The sequence below is a fragment of the Cydia splendana genome, chromosome 3, assembly GCF_910591565.1.
Source record: "Cydia splendana chromosome 3, ilCydSple1.2, whole genome shotgun sequence".
Taxonomy (NCBI): Eukaryota; Metazoa; Arthropoda; class Insecta; order Lepidoptera; family Tortricidae; genus Cydia; species Cydia splendana.
Window position 1 is genome coordinate 18,946,018 of NC_085962.1, and position 23,565 is coordinate 18,969,582.

General features: G+C 39.2%; 3 protein-coding genes across 4 annotated transcripts in view; 2 read left to right on the forward strand and 1 right to left on the reverse strand.

The window, feature by feature from the left end:
- The window catches only part of LOC134806777 (transient receptor potential-gamma protein), a 61,295-nt gene extending 38,923 nt beyond the window's left edge, over positions 1 to 22,372 (reverse strand). For both annotated transcript variants that reach the window (XM_063780113.1, XM_063780112.1), the window contains exon 1: positions 21,967 to 22,372. The gene's annotated coding sequence lies outside the window, so the exon portion shown is untranslated. The remainder of the gene's footprint in view (positions 1 to 21,966) is intronic.
- LOC134806300 (acyl-CoA Delta(11) desaturase-like) lies at positions 5,394 to 7,983 on the forward strand. The gene is made up of 3 exons (XM_063779520.1): positions 5,394 to 5,470; positions 5,848 to 6,010; positions 7,803 to 7,983. Exons 2-3 carry the CDS (start codon positions 5,856 to 5,858, stop codon positions 7,978 to 7,980), a joined length of 333 nt encoding a protein of 110 aa, XP_063635590.1. The 5' UTR covers positions 5,394 to 5,470; positions 5,848 to 5,855; the 3' UTR covers positions 7,981 to 7,983.
- Positions 8,944 to 9,342, forward strand: LOC134806740 (acyl-CoA Delta(11) desaturase-like). The gene has a single exon (XM_063780060.1). The coding sequence runs from the start codon at positions 8,944 to 8,946 to the stop codon at positions 9,340 to 9,342; it is 399 nt and encodes a 132-aa protein (XP_063636130.1).
- Positions 22,373 to 23,565: the final 1,193 nt, after the last annotated feature.

Sequence of the window (23,565 nt, forward strand, 5' to 3'; positions counted from 1 at the left end):
ACAACTTTGCCCCCTTGTAAAACAATAGTTACCTATTTGTTTTACAAGGGGGCAAAGTTGTTGTTTAACCGCTCGTGCTAATATTGATACCCGAGGAAGCGAAAGATTCCAAAATTGAACCACAAGCGTAGAGAGTGGTTCGAAAAATGGAATCTTGAGCGTTGCGAGGGTTTCAAAGCACGAGGGTTAAACAAAATTTGCCCCCGAGTGGAACACAAAATTTCACCACACCAACCCGAAGCAAATATTAAATGTAAAATATCAAACAAAATCCAACCAAATCAAATTCAAATAAATGTTACTAAATATTTATCATCCAAAATCATCATTTAAAAGTCAATTCTACCAGCAAACACAAGAAAACAACTCAAAATTTGCATTTGATTACTTTGCCTCACATGTGAATTACTGATAGCAAAGTGCAACTTTGCTATCCGTTTTTGAAGTGCAAAGTAAGCCTTTCCGAGCTGGTGTGGTGAAAATAACTATATTGCCTTAAAGTTTAAGTGTCCAGGGTCCCACTTTGTCAATACCTAAAAAACGACGATATTACTTATATTTTTAGCCAAGCTATTTTTTTAGATCAAAGCAACTCAAGTCAGTCTGATACGCCTATGGTCTAAGATCCCACATATATAGTCGACCTTCACCAATACGTCTGACGGATGAAACTTATATTTTATGAAGGAAAATATGTTCCAGAACATAAATAAATAGGGTTGCCTAAAGAAATATGGTCAAGGCTCTTTTTAATAAATTTTTGAAGAAAATTTTTTTTCGTCATATTTCACCGATTTGTCTGACGAACGAAATAAGTTTCAATGTAAAGTATACAACTTGTACAACATAAATCAACTAGGTTGCCTATCTTTTTCCGGTCACTATTATGTGGTTGCCGTGTTTAAAGAGGTGATTTTATATCGATAATTGCACTCATCTATCTGACGCTTGAATTATACATCAAAATGATGGTAATTTTATTGCAAATACAATGGTATAGGGTTACCTACGAAAATCCGGTCACAAATAAGGGTTGCCAGGCTTTTAAATAAAATAAGAAGGGAAGACTTTTAGCGATAACTCATAAACGGCTTAACTGATCAAGTTTGTTTTAATTTTATTTGAATGAGTTTTTTAGGCACTATTTTCATGATTTTTGGACCGATGGTTCAAAAGTTAGAAGGAAAAACCTTTTTTTTTTTCTTCCTAAACGATTATTTCCGAAACGATTCACTTTATAAAAAAATGTTCTTCAAAAACCTCTATTATGAATAACCTATCCAACGACACTATGAAGTATTTGAACAAATTAAATTATTTTTCAGAAAATATTTTAATTTGTTTTTATCAAGTAGAAACACTACTATATAAATTATAAACTGAAATAAATGTCATATACTAAGAAAAAGTGACCAAGGCCTCCAGTGCCCCAGGCTGGAATCGAACCAGCGTCCTCTGCTATCGCGGCAGGTGCCTGAACCACTCGGCCACCGGGCCACAGCGACATTAGTCAAATTTTCCAAGTATATGCACTTCCTACTGAAGGCTTGTGGCGCCCCCTGGCCATCTCTAAGGTAGAACAGTATGGTTCGAACCTTCTATCTGGATCATTCTCATGATGATACCGAGCTAGCGAGAGAGATGGCGCTGCCAATCAATACTATGAAGTATTTGAACAAATTAAATTATTTTTCAGAAAATATTTTAATTTGTTTTTATCAAGTAGAAACACTACTATATAAATTATAAACTGAAATAAATGTCATATACTAAGAAAAAGTGACCAAGGCCTCCAGTGCCCCAGGCTGGAATCGAACCAGCGTCCTCTGCTATCGCGGCAGGTGCCTGAACCACTCGGCCACCGGGCCACAGCGACATTAGTCAAATTTTCCAAGTATATGCACTTCCTACTGAAGGCTTGTGGCGCCCCCTGGCCATCTCTAAGGTAGAACAGTATGGTTCGAACCTTCTATCTGGATCATTCTCATGATGATACCGAGCTAGCGAGAGAGATGGCGCTGCCAATCAATACTATGAAGTATTTGAACAAATTAAATTATTTTTCAGAAAATATTTTAATTTGTTTTTATCAAGTAGAAACACTACTATATAAATTATAAACTGAAATAAATGTCATATACTAAGAAAAAGTGACCAAGGCCTCCAGTGCCCCAGGCTGGAATCGAACCAGCGTCCTCTGCTATCGCGGCAGGTGCCTAAGGCGGCAGGTGGTAAGTATTGATTGGCAGCGCCATCTCTCTCGCTAGCTCGGTATCATCATGAGAATGATCCAGATAGAAGGTTCGAACCATACTGTTCTACCTTAGAGATGGCCAGGGGGCGCCACAAGCCTTCAGTAGGAAGTGCATATACTTGGAAAATTTGACTAATGTCGCTGTGGCCCGGTGGCCGAGTGGTTCAGGCACCTGCCGCGATAGCAGAGGACGCTGGTTCGATTCCAGCCTGGGGCACTGGAGGCCTTGGTCACTTTTTCTTAGTATATGACATTTATTTCAGTTTATAATTTATATAGTAGTGTTTCTACTTGATAAAAACAAATTAAAATATTTTCTGAAAAATAATTTAATTTGTTCAAATACTTCATAGTATTGATTGGCAGCGCCATCTCTCTCGCTAGCTCGGTATCATCATGAGAATGATCCAGATAGAAGGTTCGAACCATACTGTTCTACCTTAGAGATGGCCAGGGGGCGCCACAAGCCTTCAGTAGGAAGTGCATATACTTGGAAAATTTGACTAATGTCGCTGTGGCCCGGTGGCCGAGTGGTTCAGGCACCTGCCGCGATAGCAGAGGACGCTGGTTCGATTCCAGCCTGGGGCACTGGAGGCCTTGGTCACTTTTTCTTAGTATATGACATTTATTTCAGTCTATCCAACGACATCCAACACTATAGGGTAGACATGAAAAAAAAAATACCTAAACCAAAAAATGTTGTTTATAGACCCCTATTTATTTTGAATGGTCTATCCAACGACACCGCATACTCTAAGGTTGAAACGATAAAGAAATTGTCACACACATTTTGTTTCTTTCAAAGCGATTATTTCCAAAAATATTCACTTTATCAAAAAATGTTCTTCTAAAACCCCTATTCATTTTGAAAGACCTATCCAACGACATCCCACACCATAGGGCTGAAACTAAAAAAAATCCTCACATACATTTTGTTTATTTCGAAGCGATTATTTTTTCTAAAATATTCACTTTATCAAAAAAAAATTTTTGAAGAACCTTATTCATTTTAAAACTCATATCACCATTTTTTTTCGCTTCAATCCCATAGTATAGTCTAGTATAGTATAGTCGTTGGATAGGTCTTTTGAAATAAATACGGCTTTTACAAAAAATTTTTTGATAAAGTGAATATTTTAGGAAATAATCGCCTCGAAAAAAAACAAACTGTATGTAAGATTTTTTTTCATGTCTACCCTATAGTGTTGGATGTCGTTGGATAGGTCTTTCAAAATGAATAGGGGTTTTAGAAGAACATTTTTTTATAAAGTGAATATTTTCGGAAATAATCGCTTCGAAAGAAACAAAATGTGTGTGACAATTTTTTTATCGTTTCAACCTTATAGTGTGGGGTGTCGTTGGATAGGCCATTCAAAATAAGTAGGGGTCATTAAACAATATTTTTTGATAAAGTGAATCATTTCGGAAATAATCGTTTAGAAAGAAAAAAAAAAGGTTTTTCCTTCTAACTTTTGAACCATCGGTTCAAAAAATATAAAAAAAATCATGAAAATAGTGTCTAAAAATCTCATTCAAATAAAATTAAAACAAACTTGATCAGTTAAGCCGTTTATGAGTTATCGTTAAAAGTCTTCCCTTCTGATTTTATTTAAAAGCCTGGCAACCCCTATTTATATCCGGATTTCCGCAGGTAACCCTATACCAGCGGTCGGCAACCAGCGGCCCACGGGCCACATGCGGCCCGCCAACCTCTCGCTTGCGGCCCGCGAGCCTCCCTGGCTATTTTGTATGTAATACTGACGAACGACAATGTCTGCTAAAGTCACAAATATTACCAAAGTGCGGCCCGCGTCATCTTCGTTAACTACTATGTGGCCCTTGGCTGCTAAAAGGTTGCCGACCGCTGCCCTATACCATTGTATTTGCAACAAAATTACCATCATTTTGATGTATCATTCAAGCGTCAGACAGATGAGTGTAATTATCGATATAAAATCACCTCTTTAAACACGGCAACCACATAATAATAGTGACCGGAAAAAGATAGGCAACCAACCTTGTTTATTTATGTTGTTTAAGTTGTATATTTTCCATTGAAACTTATTTAGTTCGTCAGACAAATCGGTGAAATTTGACGAAAAACATTTTTTGCAAAAATTTATTAAATATAGCCTTGACCATATTTATTTAGGCAACCCTATTTATTTATGTTCTGTAACATGTTTTCTTTCATATTTTCATAGTTTCATCCGTCAGACAGATTGGTGAAGGTCGACCATATATGTGGGATCTCCTACTACTACCGTCGTCGATCAGTCCATCATTTAACCATCGATAATCGATTGTTCTTTCGTTTAGGGTCCGTACGACTGATTATCGACTAAATACTAGAGATGCACCGGATATTCGGTTACTATCCGGTATCCGGCCATTGTTTTATATCCGGCCGGATACCGGAAAGTGACCTACTATCCGGCCGGATACCGGATAGTAACATTGCTTGATTTCGGACTAAACAAATTGAATCTAAGAAACAGTCACGGCCATAATCGTACCCGTTTATTATTGTAAAACAATTTAAACGTTCCACTCACTTGCACGCGCACTCATTTTGAACCCAGAAATGAGTCCGCGCGAACGTTAACTACGAAAACGGACAAAACCTGCGTAATACGCACCTGAAAAACCGAAATGTAGGTAAAGTTCCGCAGGCCCAATATTCGGCGGCCGGATACCGAATATTCGGCCGATGGTCAGGCCGAATATCCGGTATCCGGTATCCAGCCAAACAACTATCCGTTGCATCTCTACTAAATACCTAGTTATTTTTATGTGTTTGAACATAAAGTTATTACCTATCTATTCCGACCCAGCGATAGATCAAGCATGCACAATCAACAGACCGAGCATTGATCGAAAGAAACTCCATTTCGACACAGTGGGCCCTTATACCAAAAATTAAACATTTAATAAACCAAGAAAGCTTATCAATATCATATACCTAACACTAACATACCATACCATTTAATATAGAAATGGCGCCTCTCAAAAAAAAGGTGCCACTAGTAGACGAGGCAGAGCTTGCCGAACCGTGGGCGCCAGTGGCCCCCACAGCGGAGCTGCCGAGGTCCACAGCGGAGCCGTGGAAGTACACCGTGCGGTACCTCGTGGTGCTCAAGTTCGTGTACTGGCACCTCGGCGCGCTGTACGGGCTGTACCTGGCGTTCTCTGCCCACTGGGCCACTATAGTGTTCAGTACGTATTATACTAGATTAGTTTACTAAATATGTCGGCCACAGCAGAGACGCGAGAGTACACGTAGTGCGATCCCTCGACTACCTCGTGGGGGTCAGGTTTGCGTGCTGGTGATAGCGCCTTGTTCAGGGCACGGAAATCTATAAGGTGACAAAATCCCAGGGCATTTAACTGAAGCCACATTTTCCATAGGTACTCTAGGCCCGGGCCCGGGGTCCTTTTACATTCATGGTACTATCGAGCTGCTGATGATGAACACAGGAGTATAGTATTAAATAGAGATAATCAGATAAGTATTAAATAGTTGCCTGTTGGAAGAAAAGCACAGAAAGAAAAACTTATTCATCATGAATGTGTACATTGTGTACTGTTTCCAGACGTGTTTATGTACATGGCGGGAGGGTTCGGCATCACGGCGGGCGCGCACCGGCTGTGGTCGCACCGCTCGTTCAAGGCCACGCCGCCGCTGCAGGTGCTGCTCATGCTGGCGCAGACCCTGGCGTGCCAGCTCTCCGCGCACAGCTGGGCGAGGGATCACAGGTTGTGTTCCACTCTACATTATCCAAATGAATGTGATTATAAAAGTATTTTAGGCATATTCTTGTTAAGTCTAGTTTTAACATTTTTCTATGGCCTAAGAATGTTTTATATTGTTTTGTGCGGTAATCGCCCGCGAGATAGACTGCCTGGTATATCGAATTTGGTAAGTGTACAGCGTGTCACGTACGTCGGGCTACGCCTGACACTTTTAGTATGAGAAAGTAGAAGTCGCCTGGCTTTGGACCGCGTGCGGCGCGCCACGTACATCGGACCTTCTTTGTATTTTAATAAGTATCCCAATCTATAATTAATAATATATCTATGTCTCTCTAATTAATATGTAGTTAGAAAAGGTCGGGTAGTCTCTCTCGCGGGCGAGATACTGTCGCGGCGCTCCTGTGCTAAGCCTAATGATCGCTATTTAGGGATTGCAAACCGGATTAATTTTCAATCCGGCCGGATCCGGCCGGATTTTGGCCTCAATCCGGCCGGATCCGGCCGGACCGGATCCGGTTAGGTATAAGGATATTAAAGTTAATTAAATGACATATTTTTCAAGTTTTATGCGTTATATGAGAAACAAAGGGTATTTTTACAAATGTATTCATAAAACAACAATTTGAAGTTAATAAGAAATAACTTTTTAACAATAAAATAAAACTAAATATTAAAAAGCGTCACATAGTCAATCTCAATTTAAAAATATAATTAAAAATCTAAGTCATTAATTAATTTTATTATATTTAATCATTCACATTCTGCTCAAGTTTATACGTTTACAATAAAATTATAAATTTGATTAGATTCCAAAGCCTGTTAATGGGATAATTATGGGAAATGGAACCTCTCGAAAGGACAAGTTTTCGTAACTGCTGTTCTTTGATGGAATTATTTTTAACGCTGACATCCATTCTAGTAACAAGATATTTTACTTTTAACCAAAATTGTATGAAATGCGCTCCAATATTATCTTGCTTTCATTTTTTACCCGTGAAAATAGTTTTATAGCCTAAATCACAAATAAATAAATAATTCATGAATAAATATTTGGGGACAATTTTATACAGATCGACTTACTCGTAGCCCCAAACCAAGCAAAGCTTGTAATATGGGTACTAGCTAGCTCTAGGTAGGTAGTACTACTAGGCGACGATATATATACATATAGTATATTGATAAATACATGCTTATATACGTAGAATACACCCATAACTCAGGAACAAATATCTGTGATCATCACACAAATAAATGCCCTTACCGGTATTCAAACCCAGGACCATCGGCTTCATAGGCAGGGTCACTGATTCGGTCACTACTCACTAGGCCAGACCGGTCGTTACAAATGCCTTCCATGGTATCTCCAGCCTTAAATTTTTAATTCTAATTATTTAAGTAATCGCCGTATCGTGCCGATTCGTGCCACCAACATGAAAGAAGAGGAAATCCTCTTCTGTTCTCAATCATCGTCATATTAAATATCTTCTTATTTTACTAAACTTTGGATATTTTCATTCGTTCTTTATTCTGTTTAACTTCTTTCTTCTATCCGTCGCCTTTATCTCACCTAAAACGCGCAGTGGGTGCTGCATGTGGTCTTTTTTTCTATTTTCCCGGATCCGGTCCGGATCCGGTGATTTCAACCGGATCCGGTAGCTCCTAAAAAGTGCCGGATCCGGCCGGATTACCGGATCCGCCGGACCGGATTGCAATCCCTATCGCTATTATGATCTCATCGCACGCTCTTTCTCACTCATATCTCTCACACATGAAGGGAATGCCTAATTTGGTCCAGGTTGCACCACAAGTACGTGGACACGGACGCGGACCCGTACTGCGCGCGACGCGGCCTGTTCTTCTCCCACATCGGCTGGCTGCTGGTTGACAAACATCCCGAGGTCCTCAGGAGGGGGAAAACGTTAGACATGGCGGATCTAGAAGAAAATCCGGTGTTGCGGTTTCAAAAGAAGTAAGATCTTTTGTCTAATTTTGTTGGTGTCCTAAGGCTACTCAGAGGTGTAGTGTCTTCCTATTTTCAACAACACTTAAAGCTCTATAAGAAAAAAAAAAAAGAAGAAGAAGGTGCGGGCGGCAGGCGTACGGCGCGGCGCCCGCACCTTCCCCGCCACCCTTAGTCGTCCTACCCCGTCGCCCCCGTACCGCGCAGGCGAGGACTCATTTAAGCGGTCGGTCTATAGAGTCTGAGTCTAGCTCAATCCAACTGCACGCAGCTAATTTCCGATGGACCTACAGCGTTAGAACAGGTGTCATGGCTTCCGTCAAACGCCGGGCGTCCGGGCTCATACAAGGTCGGATTAACTCCACGTTTACTAAAGATTCTGATGCTTAATTAGTAATTACAGTAGAATTATATGTAAAATACAGGCAAAACTAACTTTGTTACTTAACAAGATATTTAATTTTTTTGATAATATGGATAACAATCATACCCTTTAATTCCTAGATTTAGACCAAAACAAGTCTGCAGCGATTTTGATAGCCCACGCAGTGCAAGTTTTTTTTATAAGTACGTCATAATTTTATAGATATTTGACGTTTAAAATAACAGTTGCACTACGTGGGCTATCAAATTCGCTGCAGACTTTTCTTGGTCTAGTTGGAGTTCTACTTCTGTTGATTCAAGGATGTGTAGTAATAATGTATGCGTAGAGAAGACTCTACATAGATAATAGCAATTACTTTTACTACTCGATGATACATATAAAGTCCATCTAAGCGAACTTTGCACCGAATTTCATAGAAATATGACATTAATTAATGACATGACATACTTAGCAAATACCATGCAAAGTTAGGTTGGTCCAACTCTGCATGGATGTTATTGTTTAATATGTTTTGATCGTTATCCATAGCTTTGATTTTTTATAATTGATTGTTTCAGATACTATTATCTCCTCAATACTCTGATAGGGTTCATGCTGCCAGTCGTAATACCAGTATGGTGCTGGGGCGAGTCGTGGAGCCACGCGCACCACGTGCACCTGCTGACCGCCCTCCTCGGCTTGCACGTCATCTTCAGCGTCAACAGCCTGGCGCACGCCGGCGACCGCAAGCCCTACGACACCACCTACACGCCCGTCGAGAACACCTTCCTGTACATGCTCCTCTTTGGAGAGGGACATCACAACTATCACCACGCTTTCCCATCCGATTATCGAAATTCTGAGTTTGGATTTAATTATTTTAATTATTCGACTGCTTTAATCGAGTTGTTCGCGAAGGTTGGTTGGGCGTACGACTTAAGACCGGCGAGTCCCGACATTATCGCCAAGAGAGCGCACAGGACCGGGGATGGATCTCGCACGTGCCAGTGAAGGTCTCGGCGGAACGGACTTTTGGGTTAGCATTACGCTGAGGCGGGACCATTTCGTGGTAAACTACTGTAAAATGGGGTGAGTAGGGATTTTTGAAGAGGGTGTTTTTTCGACATTTGTATGGCAATTTTTTATTTTTGGATAATCAGATTTATAATCATCGCTTTAGAAAGGGTTTTTAACAACAAAAAATATACTGTACGAGGCACCACTCTACTTTTTATAGTTAGCTAGATATGGACGTTTAAATATCGACATTTGTATGGAACTATTTAGCCATTTGTAAGACGTTTTTGACATGTATATAGCATTTTTTCGACATTGTATGGCAGTATCAACATTTTATGGCACTATTTATTGTTTTTGTGGCATTTGTAAGACCCTGACAACATTTGTATGGCACCTTTTCGACATTTGTATGGCAGTATATCGACATTTGTATACCACAATCGACATTTATATGGTCAAAATAGCCGTACAAATGTCGCCATACAAATGTTGCCTATAATATTTTTGTGCGATATTTCCTACACAATATAACCGATTCACTTATTTATTTTTAGTGTCCGACCGAAACATGTTTTTTTGCCGAAACCGAAACCGAAACCGAATGTTCGGCTTTGGCTCTAGTTTCGGCCGAAACCGAAACCGAAACTTTTGTAGACTTGTTAAAATCGTTGAAAAAATGTCATAAAACCGCTTTTACACACATATTATGGGGCTGTCAACACCCAATGTCCTTGAAATTGATGTTACTTAAGCGGTTTTTTAAATAAAATTACTAGAGTTAGACCAAGATAATTCTGCAACGATTTTGATAATCCATGCAGTGCAAGTGTTACTTTAAACGTCAAAACTTCTATGAAATTACGACGTATAAATAACATTTGCACTAGTAGCACTGTATCAAAATAATTGCAGAATTGTCTTGGTCTATTTATTCACCAGTCAAGCTAACATGTAGATACAGGGTCAACCAAAAACGCGAGCGCAGCGAGCGCGAAATTTTTTGTTAACAATATCGCAAGGCCGGGTACCGATCTTCACCTGGGCCTAAATGTTCGAAGTGCCCCAGTGAGGCGAACTTTCATGCGAAGTCAAAGCCGTGCTTCAGTCTTCAGGATAAGTAGTTAAGCACAGACTCCAACCAATGTCCATTGTATTAAAAAGCGAGACCGCAGGCCGAGCATGGCGCAGCGAGGCCAAAGGCTAAGCTGAAGTAGAGGACACTGAACTGACATGTGGAACACAAACCAATGGTAAATTGAGGTAAAAAGTGAGGCTAAGGTCGAGCATTCGTATGAAAAACTGTACTGGGGACACTTTTAAGGGTTTTTTCTTCGTTATAATCAATAGTCAGCTGTTCAGCTTCGCAAAATATTAATTATTGAGAAAATCAACTTTGCGGCACTATTAGTTGAGCGTAGCCTTTAGCCTCGCTCAAAATTTGCCATTAGAGATAGATAGAAAAATGACTGAATAAGTGAGTGAATAAGAGCGAAAAAGACATCGTTCGACTCGGGCCGAGCTGATTTTCGGCCAACGGCTATGTGCGATAGTGCTATCTCATTCACTCCGATACAATTAGACAGTGTGCGCGTTATAGGTATTGACAGCCTCTTAAGACTGCGTCGAACGTCCAGTGGCGCTCTCATTAGTGGAATTGTGTTTTATAATAAACCAATTAATTTCTGTACCTATACATGAATCAGTATATGTAGGTATGTATTAATATTGTTGTCCTACTTATTCCCCAACTTTTGGTCTTTGTCCGAAGTACCATTTCGTAAGTTTCGGCCCGGCCGAAAGGTTCGGCCGTTTTTTGGCAGAAACCGAAACTACAGCCGAAACATGATTTTTTGGCCGAAACTGGCCGAAACCGAAACCGAAACCGAACCTTCGGTCGGACACTATTTATTTTACGATATATTATAACACTGTATTTGTAACTGTTATTGTAAAATACACATTTTTATTTCGATTGTATACCAACATATTAAGCGTCCATACAAATGTCATTGTAGTTGTACCAAAATATATCGCAAGAGATTCTTGCCTGTTTTTATATAGATAAAACTGCTTCCATGTCCACATTCGATGTTGATCGACGCCCAACTAATCGCACTATTGCGTCGTAAATTTAATTTAACCGTTATTTAATAGACAAAGAAAATTTTGGGGGGTATCTTTAAGTCATAACAAAACAAGTGCCGCGCGGGACAACGATAAAAAGGCTTCCCTTATTTTATTAAATAACGCATAAAATTATCGAAATTATTAAATCCATTCTCTAGAAAATGCTCTTTATAAAAATATAAAGTTATTCAGAATACGTTGCCTAAATCCAAAGTTATGATTTTTTTATTGGATGTGTGCCGCCACTGGGACACGCAAAAAATGGCAGATTTCGCCGTTTTTGGAACATCAAATGCGATTTTGTCAGAAACAAATAATATTTAAGGTACAGTTGTACATTATATTAAATGTTCACAATACATTGGATGAAAATATATACATACCCAGTCTTTTAGTCCTATGTACTTCAAGTTATAGCCGTTGGACAGCAAAAAATGCCTATTTGAAAATTGACCCACGACGGCAGTTGGGTTATGAATGGGGTGAGGAGGGATTGTACGGTGAGATTGTATTTTTAGGCCAGAGTTATCACATTGTTACGTAAATACTATATTCTCTTGAGAAGTCAAGCTATTGTAATATACCTAGTGTCAATTCTAGCAATTGTCCCATCTCACTCAATTCCTATCCCCCCTAACCCCGACTAAGGGGGAGCTGGGATTTCCTACTATTTTGTGTTTATCGTTGAATCTATTAAATGAAACGACAGATTATGAAACCTGGGATAACTCGGGGCACTTATTTATACTAAAGTGACGTAGCCAAATATTTTATCGACAGTTAAATATATCGATGCCAACATAAATGTTCACAAAATAAATATATTTATACAAAATCGCTTTATATACCGCTTCTTAAATTCTAAAATAGTTATTTGTAAGTACAACAAGAGATCAAAGTTTGATATTTCTTCGAGTGCTTATTTTAAAAGATTCTATAATAGATTCCCGTCGCTACGCTCGTGAATCTAATCTAGAATCTTGAGCGTAGTAAGGGTCGTAAGGGACTCAAAAGCGCACGAGATGTAAATAACTTTGATCTCGTGTGGTACACAAAATTTTTCACCGGAGCAGTGAGAACGTACCTATTAGACAACTTGAAAAATGTAATCCTTCTTCATCACTTAATACCTATGCACTCATATTTTCTTAAGATATACAAACAATTAAGTTTAATTACCGCAATCGAACACAAAAACAAAAAGTAATAATAAATTTCAGTAAAAGTATATGGAAATAACGGACATTAACTGACACTTCAATCGACAACTTTTTTTTGTAAAAAAATAAACTTTGTAAGATACGGTCCGAAATGCGGATACATATTATTTGTCAACTTTACTAGAAATTCTTAAAAGCTAAATGATTAATTTTGCGTGATAATCTGTGTATTTTATGAGTTCATTATTTTAATTGTACAATAAAATACCTAAAATATAGTATTTTTATCAGTTTTTATCAAATCTTAAACTTTATTTTTAATAATTAATTATTGTATAATTAATTATTAAAAATTCATACTCCTGCGTGGTTTGGAACGATGCGTTCTGAAGTTTTTCGGGGGTATATTATAAACCGTCAATATACCGTTGAATATCGTTTGAACTTTTTTTTGTCTGTTTCTTTTTGCTAACAGTGTGAAAGGGACAGAGCTAATAGAACCCAAGTATTTCGAACTTGTATTAGACCCCGCATGTTGAAATGACATTTGACTATAAAGGTCACTTGAATGTCATTTTGTCTCACTCAGTGAGCAAAATGCGATTTTGCAGAAGTAAAGTACCCTTGTTCGAGCTGCTGAGGTGAAAAGGTGTTTTTTCGAAGAATTTATTTTATTTTTGATCCAGGTCAGTATTTCCACATTGGCACTAAATGTTTCATTCTAATCATTTTATATAGATATTTTTTATTTCTTAAATATTACTCCATCTTCATTTATTGCTAAGAGTAGGTAAATACAAAAGTGAAATTTACGTTATGTCATAAAGTCTTATATATCGACATCTTTTTTATCGATATCAGAGAACCCTAGAATGTGCTCCGAATTATCACAGGTTTACAGATTATCATTGAAAAACCGGGCAAGTGCGAGTCGGACTCGCGCACGAAGGGTTCCGTACCATAATGCAAAAAAAAAAACAAAAAAAAGCAAAAAAAAAACGGTCACCCATCCAAATACTGACCACTCCCGACGTTGCTTAACTTTGGTCAAAAATCACGTTTGTTGTATGGGAGCCCCATTTAAATCTTTATTTTATTCTGTTTTTAGTATTTGTTGTTATAGCGGCAACAGAAATACATCATCTGTGAAAATTTCAACTGTCTAGCTATCACGGTTCGTGAGATACAGCCTGGTGACAGACGGACGGACGGACAGCGAAGTCTTAGTAATAGGGTCCCGTTTTACCCTTTGGGTACGGAACCCTAAAAACTAAAGTTCATACTAGTACGGTTACCATCAGTTTGTCACTGACATAAACGCCGTCGAGAACGTAATTTACTTTCTATACATCTCGCTCGCACTCGCATATTAGTGCAAACGGGATGTATAGAAAGTAAATTACGTTCTCGACGGCGTTTACGTCAGTGACAAACTGATGGTAACCGTATAGGTACCGGAACACTTTTCAAGTATATAAATTAATGTTTATTTGTATGAAATGAATGTCTGGATGTATGAATGTCTTATAATAAACAAAAAAAAATGGGTTGCACTCCGGGAGTGCCGGCAGAAGTGAAAACTCAATGACTAGTGCAAAATGTCTGCAGCACTATGTATAATTGAGGTTAACGCCATCTAGCGTTATTTCGTCGCATTACTTGAAAGCACATCACTGTTAGTACTCGAGTTATATTAGCACCAGTTAGAGGGAAACTCACTAGATGGCATTTAAATCAATAAAGAAAAACTCAATGACATTGTAACAGTTTTTCGATCAGGTCACGTGTGTCTTACGAATCTTACCTATCGCGAGTTTAACATTTTTTCCCCATCACAAAAAGTGCTCAGCGCCGCTAAAGGCTAAAGAAGTTTTCACTTCAAAAAATCTTAGCGTTTATTTCGTTTTATCCCAAGGGGTTACTAGCAGGGTAACAATCGTTTATAGAAAACGGCAATCGAAACTTTTTAATTTACAAATTTACAATTCGCAAAATTTTTGGTCATGGTCGGAGACCTTGGTAAGTAATTATTGATGCTTATGGGGATTTTTCTGGCATTGCATTTACTAATTAAGAATTGGAATTAAAAAGAAAAAGAATTTGTCGAGTTTTATTTTTACTTCGTCCTTGAATCGACCATCGACGTTTTTTGTTGTAGATATTTCTTATTTACCGTATAAAATTAATGTATTTTCTTACGTATCATACAAAGGTCAAGATCGTCTAATTGTATCTTCTTTTTAGTGTTCCTTACAAAACTTATGGGATCACTTCGGTCTTACAAATCAATTAAATGCGTTTTTAGGGGACCGTACCCAAAGGGTAAAACGGGACCCTATTACTAAGACTCTGCTGTCCGTCCGTCCGTCCGTCCGTCTGTCACCAGGCTTTATCTCACGAACCGTGATAGCTAGACAGTTGATGATTGACAGATGATGTATTTCTGTTGCCGCTATAACAGCAAATACTAAAAAGTACGGAACCCTCGGTGGGCGAGTCCGACTCGCACTTGTCCGGTTTTTCAGAGACCGTTTGACCGTAGATACCTAAAATATGGAACAGTTATAACAATTACCACCAATAATATTGTAAATAATTCAAAACTGCTTATTTCTTATTTATTTTTGGTTTGCTTTTCTTTGGCAGCCTAAAGCCTCAGGAGGAACGGCCTTCTCTCATAATCCGCGTAATCGTATTGTGCCATCTTTTCAAGCGACGGCGCCATACATTTGGCCTACTCTCGAATAGATGGCGATACTTTTTGACATTGTACAAATTTAACACATATCAGTGAAAAAATAAGGATCAAAGACAAATGGCGTTCTAAAACTGTTAATCATTTGTGTCAAAAGATGGCAGTAAATGTACTGACTACATAATTTACTTTGACAATATTCCTGTATTTCAAATTATCTTTGTTTGTACTGGACCCTCGGTGGGTGAGTCCGACTCGCACTTGTCCAGTTTTTGAGTTATCGCAAATTGTCATGTTTTCTTAGTAAAAAGACGTATTTACCTACAACGCGCTGCGAAGGTACTCCATATGCTTGTAAAACTTTACAGGATACTTACTATAGCCCCCGTTTAGCCTATTCTGGCCGAATGGTAGGTGAATACGACGGAACCCTACACCGAGCATGGCCCGACATGTTCTTGGCAGATTTTTTTATAAATAAACTACTTTTGGAGATTTTGGAGTCTGTCACTATTAGGGATAGCATGAAATGGCTTGCACACTCTTGCACACGCAAATTCGACTTCTGAAATAACTGTTATAATCATAGACTAGGAATCCTCTAGACGGAGTTTAGAGCAATTATTTCATGAAACCGATGCTGCCAAAAATACGGGGTTGCGGGGGACGAGGTGAGCGAGGTCCCGTGCCGTGATTGGTCCGTTCAAAGACACGGACGTCACACAAAGACACTTTGTTTGTGGCAGAGGGTGTAGAGCTACTATGCTCAGTCTGGAGGATGTCTTGTCTGTGGTTATAATAAAACTATTGTGTAACAAATAGAATTTTTAAATAAATAGGATTAAATCGACTTAAACTTTCTGTTGGGTCGCAAACTATGCTGCTTGCTAACTTAAATGTTATAGCCGTGGCCGTGTGGCAGTTATTCAAAAAGTTAAATAAATAAATGGAATTCATGCATAGGTAAAGTGCATTAGTGGCGGGTATGTACTTTTACAGCTCGCTGTACATTAATGCGGTCATTCTGGTTGTCAAATGCTAATACTATAAATTTACATTCGCGGCTCGTAACTCGGCTCGCGGCTCGTCTCGTTCTCGCCTCGAGCTCGTAAGCTCGTGGAGCTAATGATTACACTCTCGCCTCGTGGCTCGTCTCGTGTCTCGGCCAGAGCTCGTAAGCTCGTCGAGCTAATCGATTTTTGTAGTAGAGTGTAAAGGAACATTAACAGTTATATGTGTAACGCTGCCTTAACAAGACTAGTCTGACAACACCGCATCTAGCCCCGCCCTCTTCCACTATTGACAGCTACGAGGATAGGATCTATTCTTTATAACTGAAATGTTAATTAAATATAAAGTGCTTATATTATAATAAATCATACCACCATTGAAGACAACAAAGATTGTTTTATTAAAGAACATTACATGGCGCAGTCGGTAGCTATTATTTATTGAACACAAACGACACGGTATATTATGGTTTGTAACCGAATGACAGCCGAACGCAAATGTATACAGCAGCGGTGGGCAAAGTACGGCTCGCGGGCCAGGTCCGGCCCGCGAAAGGATTTATCTGGCCCGCCGCCGGTCATTTTAAAAAAGGTATAATATGGCCAGCAATATGTATAATAAAAATACATTTTTGCTGTAAATCTGGCCCTCCTCTGAAAATCCTTCAAGTTTTGGCCCCTCATGAAGAAAGTTTGCCCACCACTGGTATACAGCAAGCGCGCGGCTCGCGCGATTACACTCGTGTCTCGTGGCTCGCACGCGAATGTAAATCGGCTATAAGGCAGGTCCGCGATTTCGCCGCTTTGCTACAGGTACAGTCGCGATCAGATATATCGGAGCGGCCAAGGTGCTCACAAATATCGGAACACGCCTCTATTGTCAGGGCGTTAGAGCGCGTGTTCAGATATTGTGAACACCTTGGCCGCTCCGATATATCTGATGGCGACTGTACATCTGTTCCACACCAATTTTGGTGGCTAGCTATAAGCCGCGCGTGGCGCTGTCGCCACCTAGCGGCCATATCTGTCCTGATCGTAACAGACACGTTTTGTTAGAGAGTGAGTCTTCTGTACCTAGTACCAGGGGTGCGAAACTCCTGACTTCGGTCAAACTCGGCTCCGCTCGGCTCAGGATTGCTCCGAGCAATTATTAGGGTTGGCACCACTTGACTTCCTTTTGCGTGCACGACCACAGATAAGATAATCACTTGATTTTTGACAACCCTAAATAGCCGAAAGGGATAGTGCCATATATTAGAAAGGGACAGCATGATTCGACCCTGAACCGCTGTCAAACTTCGTTTTTGTAGGATGTTTCCTTTCTGTACGGTAGTACTATTAATTATTCTGTGCTAGTACTATTATTTATTCTGTGTATAAGGTTAGTTAGGTTAGGTTACTACAAGCTACAAGACTTACAGCGCCATCTGGTTCGGCTGTCAAACGGCGTGGGCAAAATATTTCTTATCGTTATTCATAACTTTTATAAGGTTTGTCAATTTTACAAACCGTTGATAATCATTTCATGACTATATACTTTGAAAAAATCTCGTATCTCACCCGGATACTCAAAGTTGAAAGTTTTTTTTTTCAAAGTAGTGCATATTTGTCACTTGTCCGTTAATATTTTATTTAATTTTTGATTAAAAAAAATCTGATTAGTTATTTAAATAACTTAACTAGTACTTATTTTTTGTTTTCTTGTCGTTGACATTCGACAATACCTATTACGTTGGCCCTAGTTATGTAAGTACCTATACTCACAATACTCACATATTGACATTTTCTTTTTTGTGACATTGTTTTATTTATCGAACGAGCGAGCGAAGCGAACGAAGTTCTTACATTCAACTTTGAACACGCGGCTGGCTAGCGGCACGTCCCGGCATTTCGATGTTTTTAAGCTGAACTGTCAGAAGATAGTTTGATACTCAATAACTAAAGTAAATTTGTTATAATTTAAATGAAATTGGGTAAACATGTAGTCGAGGGCATTATATTTTAGTCATTCAATTATGAGCAGGATCGATCAAGAGTCAAGAGGTTATTGAGCTAGAAGAGCTTAGAAGGCCAAAAAGCTGTTTGTGAGGGGGCTTGCTATTCTGGTCATTTTATTTGCAAGAAAGTATGGTCGAGTTTGGTATCAAATGAAAGTGCTCGGCTTACACTTTTATAATATCGTTTTTAAATTTACCATTTTGAAATAATTAGCAAGATAAAAATAAACATAATATAGGTATTTGACATTTGACAGGAAATATTTCGGCTTACCACAGATGCAGTTTATTTTAATCTATATGGTGACTTAAATCTATCAGTCAAGGACACCACAGACCTTGCAATAAATCCACGCGATTTTTGATCCATTATTTTCTACTATTTTATGTAGCACTATACGAGTAAGTAGGTGCAACAAAATCGCTCTATATAATTTTTGCCAAACGCGAGTTCTCAGTTCGGGGCGAACTACTAGTTTATTTTATATTCTTTTATCTTTGAATTTTCTATTTTTAATGTAAATGTTAAGTTGACGAATTTTACTGAAAGCCTTTGTTTTATCCTTTTGTGTAAAATATTGTGTCTTTTTCTTTAAGAAATATACAGGATGATTCATGAGACGTGAGCAGGACTAATCCTGCACACTCAGTAACTGATAATTGATCGATCACCGTCGTATTTAGGAGAAACAACAACACTTTTTCCTATTGTTTAACTTTTTGGTGAGGGCAAATTTAATTCTCAATAATCATGGTCACCCTACAGGACCTAATTAATAAACATAAAACCTCTTTAGCCGTAATGGCATTTTGATTACGAAGAAAATAAACTGTCAAACTTGAGTGAGATACGAGTTTTCAAAAGTAACCAGACCGTGATGACAGTAATGACATTAAATTTGACACAGAATATCGGTAGTTTAGTATTCTCATTTTAGGGTGACCATGCATGTCGTAAAAAAAATAATAACTTTTGTTTTCAACACGACTAGAAAATTAACGTTATCCTCACTAATACTGATACGAAACAGTTGCTTATAATGAACGATATGCGCAGTGTTAGTCCTGCTCACGTCTCCTGAATCACCCTGTATATAGGTATCTAATCTAATCTATTCTATGGCATCTCTTGTTAGAAAGAGGCAAAATTTTAGGTACAGAGGATTGTAAGAGGTTGCTAACTGTTACGAATAGAATCAGACCGAGATAAGTCTGCAACGATTTTGATAGCACACGCAGTGCAAGTGTTATTTTAAAACGCAAAACCTTCTATGAAATTATGAGGTAAGTATAAGTAACAATTGCATGGCGTGTGCTATCAATAGTAGATTGTTAACCAAGGGATGAAAGGCACCCATTTATGCCAAGGTATAGTATGGCGCTCGAACGCAGTGAGAGCGCCAATAGTCCGAGGCTGAAATGATGCCTTTCACCCGAGTTAAACACTCTACTTTTCATTTCGAATACGAGGAAAGTAAAATGCATGTGTTATTTTTAAAACATGACTAAGTATACATTTTTATAGTATTTAATGAGGGTACTTTCAATTAACAATTTAGGCAAAAGTATCGTTATTTATGGAATGGGGAGTCAATTATCAGAATGGAAATTGTATAACAAATCCATTTATACCCAAATTTCAATTGATTATCGTAACAAAATTAATAAAATCGTACTTGGAACCTAAAATGCTCTAGTGCAGAAACGTATCATTTTCTGCCCATCTTTTAGAACAACAATGACACTCTTTCAGAGCATGAGAAATGATAAATCATAAGAGGGATTGTCTTAACAGACAATCCCTCTCTCTCAATCACACAAATCAAGACAATCTCTTCTACAATCAATTATTTGGTTGTTAGGAATATTTGACTCATGATAAGTATATAATATAAGTAACGAACTCAGAGTACAAAACGTTGCAGTTCAAAGCTCCAGTTATAGCGTCGTAAAACTCTTTGTATACGAGTTCCGAGACGAGTCCCATAAAAATTACATTTTAATTTGGTACGGGCGAATAACGGGCGGCGCCCGCCGCCGGGGCACACTGGGCGCGCCCGGTGCACTGTTGATGTTACTTACACAGGCCAATTCGAACGGACACTGACATCAGAATGATTTCTAAAGCTGGAGGTTCGCGCCGCGACAGAGACAAGCGACCGAGACAGAAGACCGCGACCGGAGACCGCGACCATCACTTGACCATAGGCAACGTATAAGCGACAGTTCGCGGCGAGACAGAGACAGGCGACAGAGACGCGAGAGGTCTCTGTCTCCTCGCGAACTGTCGCTTATGTGTTGCCTATGGTCAAGTGATGGTCGCGGTCTTCTGTCTCGGCGCGAACCTCCACCTTAAGGGAGGTATTCCACCTGTCCAATGTGTATTGCGTCTCACATAATGAAAGGGTGAGACGCAATGACCAATTAGATGTCGTACATTTGGATCGCTACAATTTACATGTACTTACGGAAAAGAACAAGCGAAATGCACGATAACTAAATAACATCGTTTAGATATCGTTCTGATGTCAGTGTACGTTCGAATTGGCCTGTATATCATGTGTTTACTCGTGTGAAATAGGCCAAGTGCGTGACCGATGCGCCCTCTGAGGGTCCCGTATCCAAAGTTTTTTTGTTAAGACTTGTTAAGACTTTTTAAAGATTGTTACCCGGCAACTACGGGTAGGGTTATTATTTTAGCAATCTGTAGTAAGGTACGACGAATAGGTATGTATGAAACGGCTTTTTGGCGGGGTATCGTGTTAATTTTTAGCATTCTGAACTGTCCTATTACGGTTCTTTTAAGATATAGCTGGTAGACAGACGAAAGGAGGGACGGACAAGATACTTTACCCGTTAAAAGGATTCCGTTTGTCACTCATCGGATACGGAACCCTAAATACATACTAGTAAGAATGTGCCTAGATCCCCATTATTCACAAACGCACTACAAGCCTCAATTAGCTAAAAATCGTTTTTCCTAATCTGTTACATATTTTGACTTATGCCTTTGTAATTACTTCAATTAACTATAATTGAGGCTTGTAGTGCGTTTATGAATAAGGGCCACTTGCACCATCCCACTAACCCGGGGTTAATCGGTTAAACCTGGAATTCCCATGGTTACCAGTACAAATTGACACTGGGTTAACGGTTTAACCGGTTAAACCCGGGGTAGTGTGATGGCCCAAGTGATGCTAAGGGGGTTAGTCCACACGTGAATCAGTCTTCAAAAATAGCCTTCAATGTTGATCCATGAAACTTAAATAAACTATAGGCCCTGGCAATCCATTTCTTTTGATCGTCATTCGTAAATAAGTAACTATAGGATAAATAGCACTTTACGAGGCACGTCGATCGTCGATCAATGGACGAATGGGCAAAACTCCAGCTCCGAGTGCGAAATGAAAATGGAATGATAACACATTAGCGGGCGCGACTGGAAGTGGAAGGGAAGGGTCGGGCGAAGGCTGTCGCGACACTCGCCGCTACTCATCCATCAATGACAAATATAGGAAGCTTTTACAACGAATAGCTTCCACGCAACACCGGACGGAAACATTTTTAGTTCTTCAAGCAAGTGTTGATCATTAACAGCTATTTGTAATGTTCATAATTGCACCCACCTGTCGCGAGCAACGAGTGCAGTCTCCGCGCGCAGGCAGGTATTAGACCACTTGTTAGTGGCGCCGTCGTATATAGATCCTTTTAAACTTCCGGTAATAAAAGTTCTTTAGCACTTGAATACAATGAATTAGACTTCCAAGTAAAAAATTCTTAAAACCTTTAGGAACTTGTTTCGAGTGTGTTCCTTCGTCCAATTAGTTTTAAAGCACGGCGTGGGGTGGAACGTAGTGAAAGATTAGGGTTGGTCGGCGCGTGAGTGCGGGCGATTAGCGACTGCGGGGCGCCGACGATGGCTCCGCTCGTAAAGCTATCGGTGCAGGCTGGCTGGCTGGGCGGCGCGGGACGAGCGACCGGTGCCCGCGCGCGCCGCGCACTGCCGCGCCCGCCCTCGCCCCGCCTCCGCCCGCGCCGCCGCCCGCCTAAACCAACCCACGAAAATCAATTGTATTCCATGCGATTACTACTTTGATCGTTTCATCGATTATTTCGCAACTTTATATCGCTTAACGGAAGTGGGAAACCACTGGTGTTTATCTAAACAGGAATACAAAATTGGAGATTTGCAATACTTCGGTGAACCACTTTTCAAACTTCCACTCAAATAATTGTTTTCAAACAATCAAGTTTGAAAACAATAATTTGAGTGGAAGTTTGAAAGTGATAAAGTTACAGGAAGCTCGTTTAACGACGCGCCCGTACCGATAATTCAATAAAGTCGGGTTTACGTTAAAAAATTATAACTTTTAATAAAAGAGGGCATCAAAGATGTAGGTAAAGCTCGTAAATCTGGACAGTTTTGGCACCCTCGTCGAGCGTTTTCTTTCTGTAATTTGATCGTAGGTATCTGATATCAAGTTATGCCCACAACCTTATACCTACCTAGATAGGAACATATGTGAAAGTATATTTGGTTGTTTGGAGGAACACATCCTCCACGCAAAAACGGCGGAATGGGTTTTGATCTAATTTGGTACCTATTAGGTACAACCTACAATAATTTGTTGAGTTAATTACCCCGTTGCATTATTAACAGACACGATATTTACAAGTTAATAGTTAATTAAAGTTATCCATTCATATTATCATATCATAATTATTTCATTTTTTTTTTAACGAAACCCTTCATTTTTACAAGGGCGAAGAGCGGTTTAATTGTCGTTTCCGTTCTAAAGATACATGAGTACGTAGCACTTAAACAGGCACATGAGCTTAAGAAGTTCAAGCATCCGGCTAAACTGGGGAAACGCAGGAAAAAATACAACATCTATATAACTTTTACTATATAACCGACTTCAAGATATGGAGGAGGTTCTCAATTTGTCGGAGTCTTTTTTTATGTTCCACAATTTTCCTAAGACATCTGGGCTGATTTGGAAAATCCGTTTTTTGTTTGAAAAGTTAGTATTTATACTTTACAATGGGTCCCATTGTCAGGAGATGGGATCCCGGAGATATCCAAGGAACTCTTGAACTATTTTAATATGCACAATAGTGATTTGCGTTTTTTTATAGTACCTCGTGTGTTTCTTCTCGGAAAGCAATATTTGGTGAAATGATACCATGAAAATGACAGGAACTGTGCTGATATGTCGGTCTTT

Excerpts from the sequence above, each read along its gene's own strand:
- LOC134806300 (XM_063779520.1), top strand. The coding sequence starts at position 5,856 with ATGTACATGGCGGGAGGGTTCGGCATCACGGCGGGCGCGCACCGGCTG. Across the intron at positions 6,011-7,802 it reads AGCTGGGCGAGGGATCACAG|GTTGCACCACAAGTACGTGG; the intron begins GTTGTGTTCCAC and ends AATTTGGTCCAG.
- LOC134806740 (XM_063780060.1), top strand. The coding sequence starts at position 8,944 with ATGCTGCCAGTCGTAATACCAGTATGGTGCTGGGGCGAGTCGTGGAGC.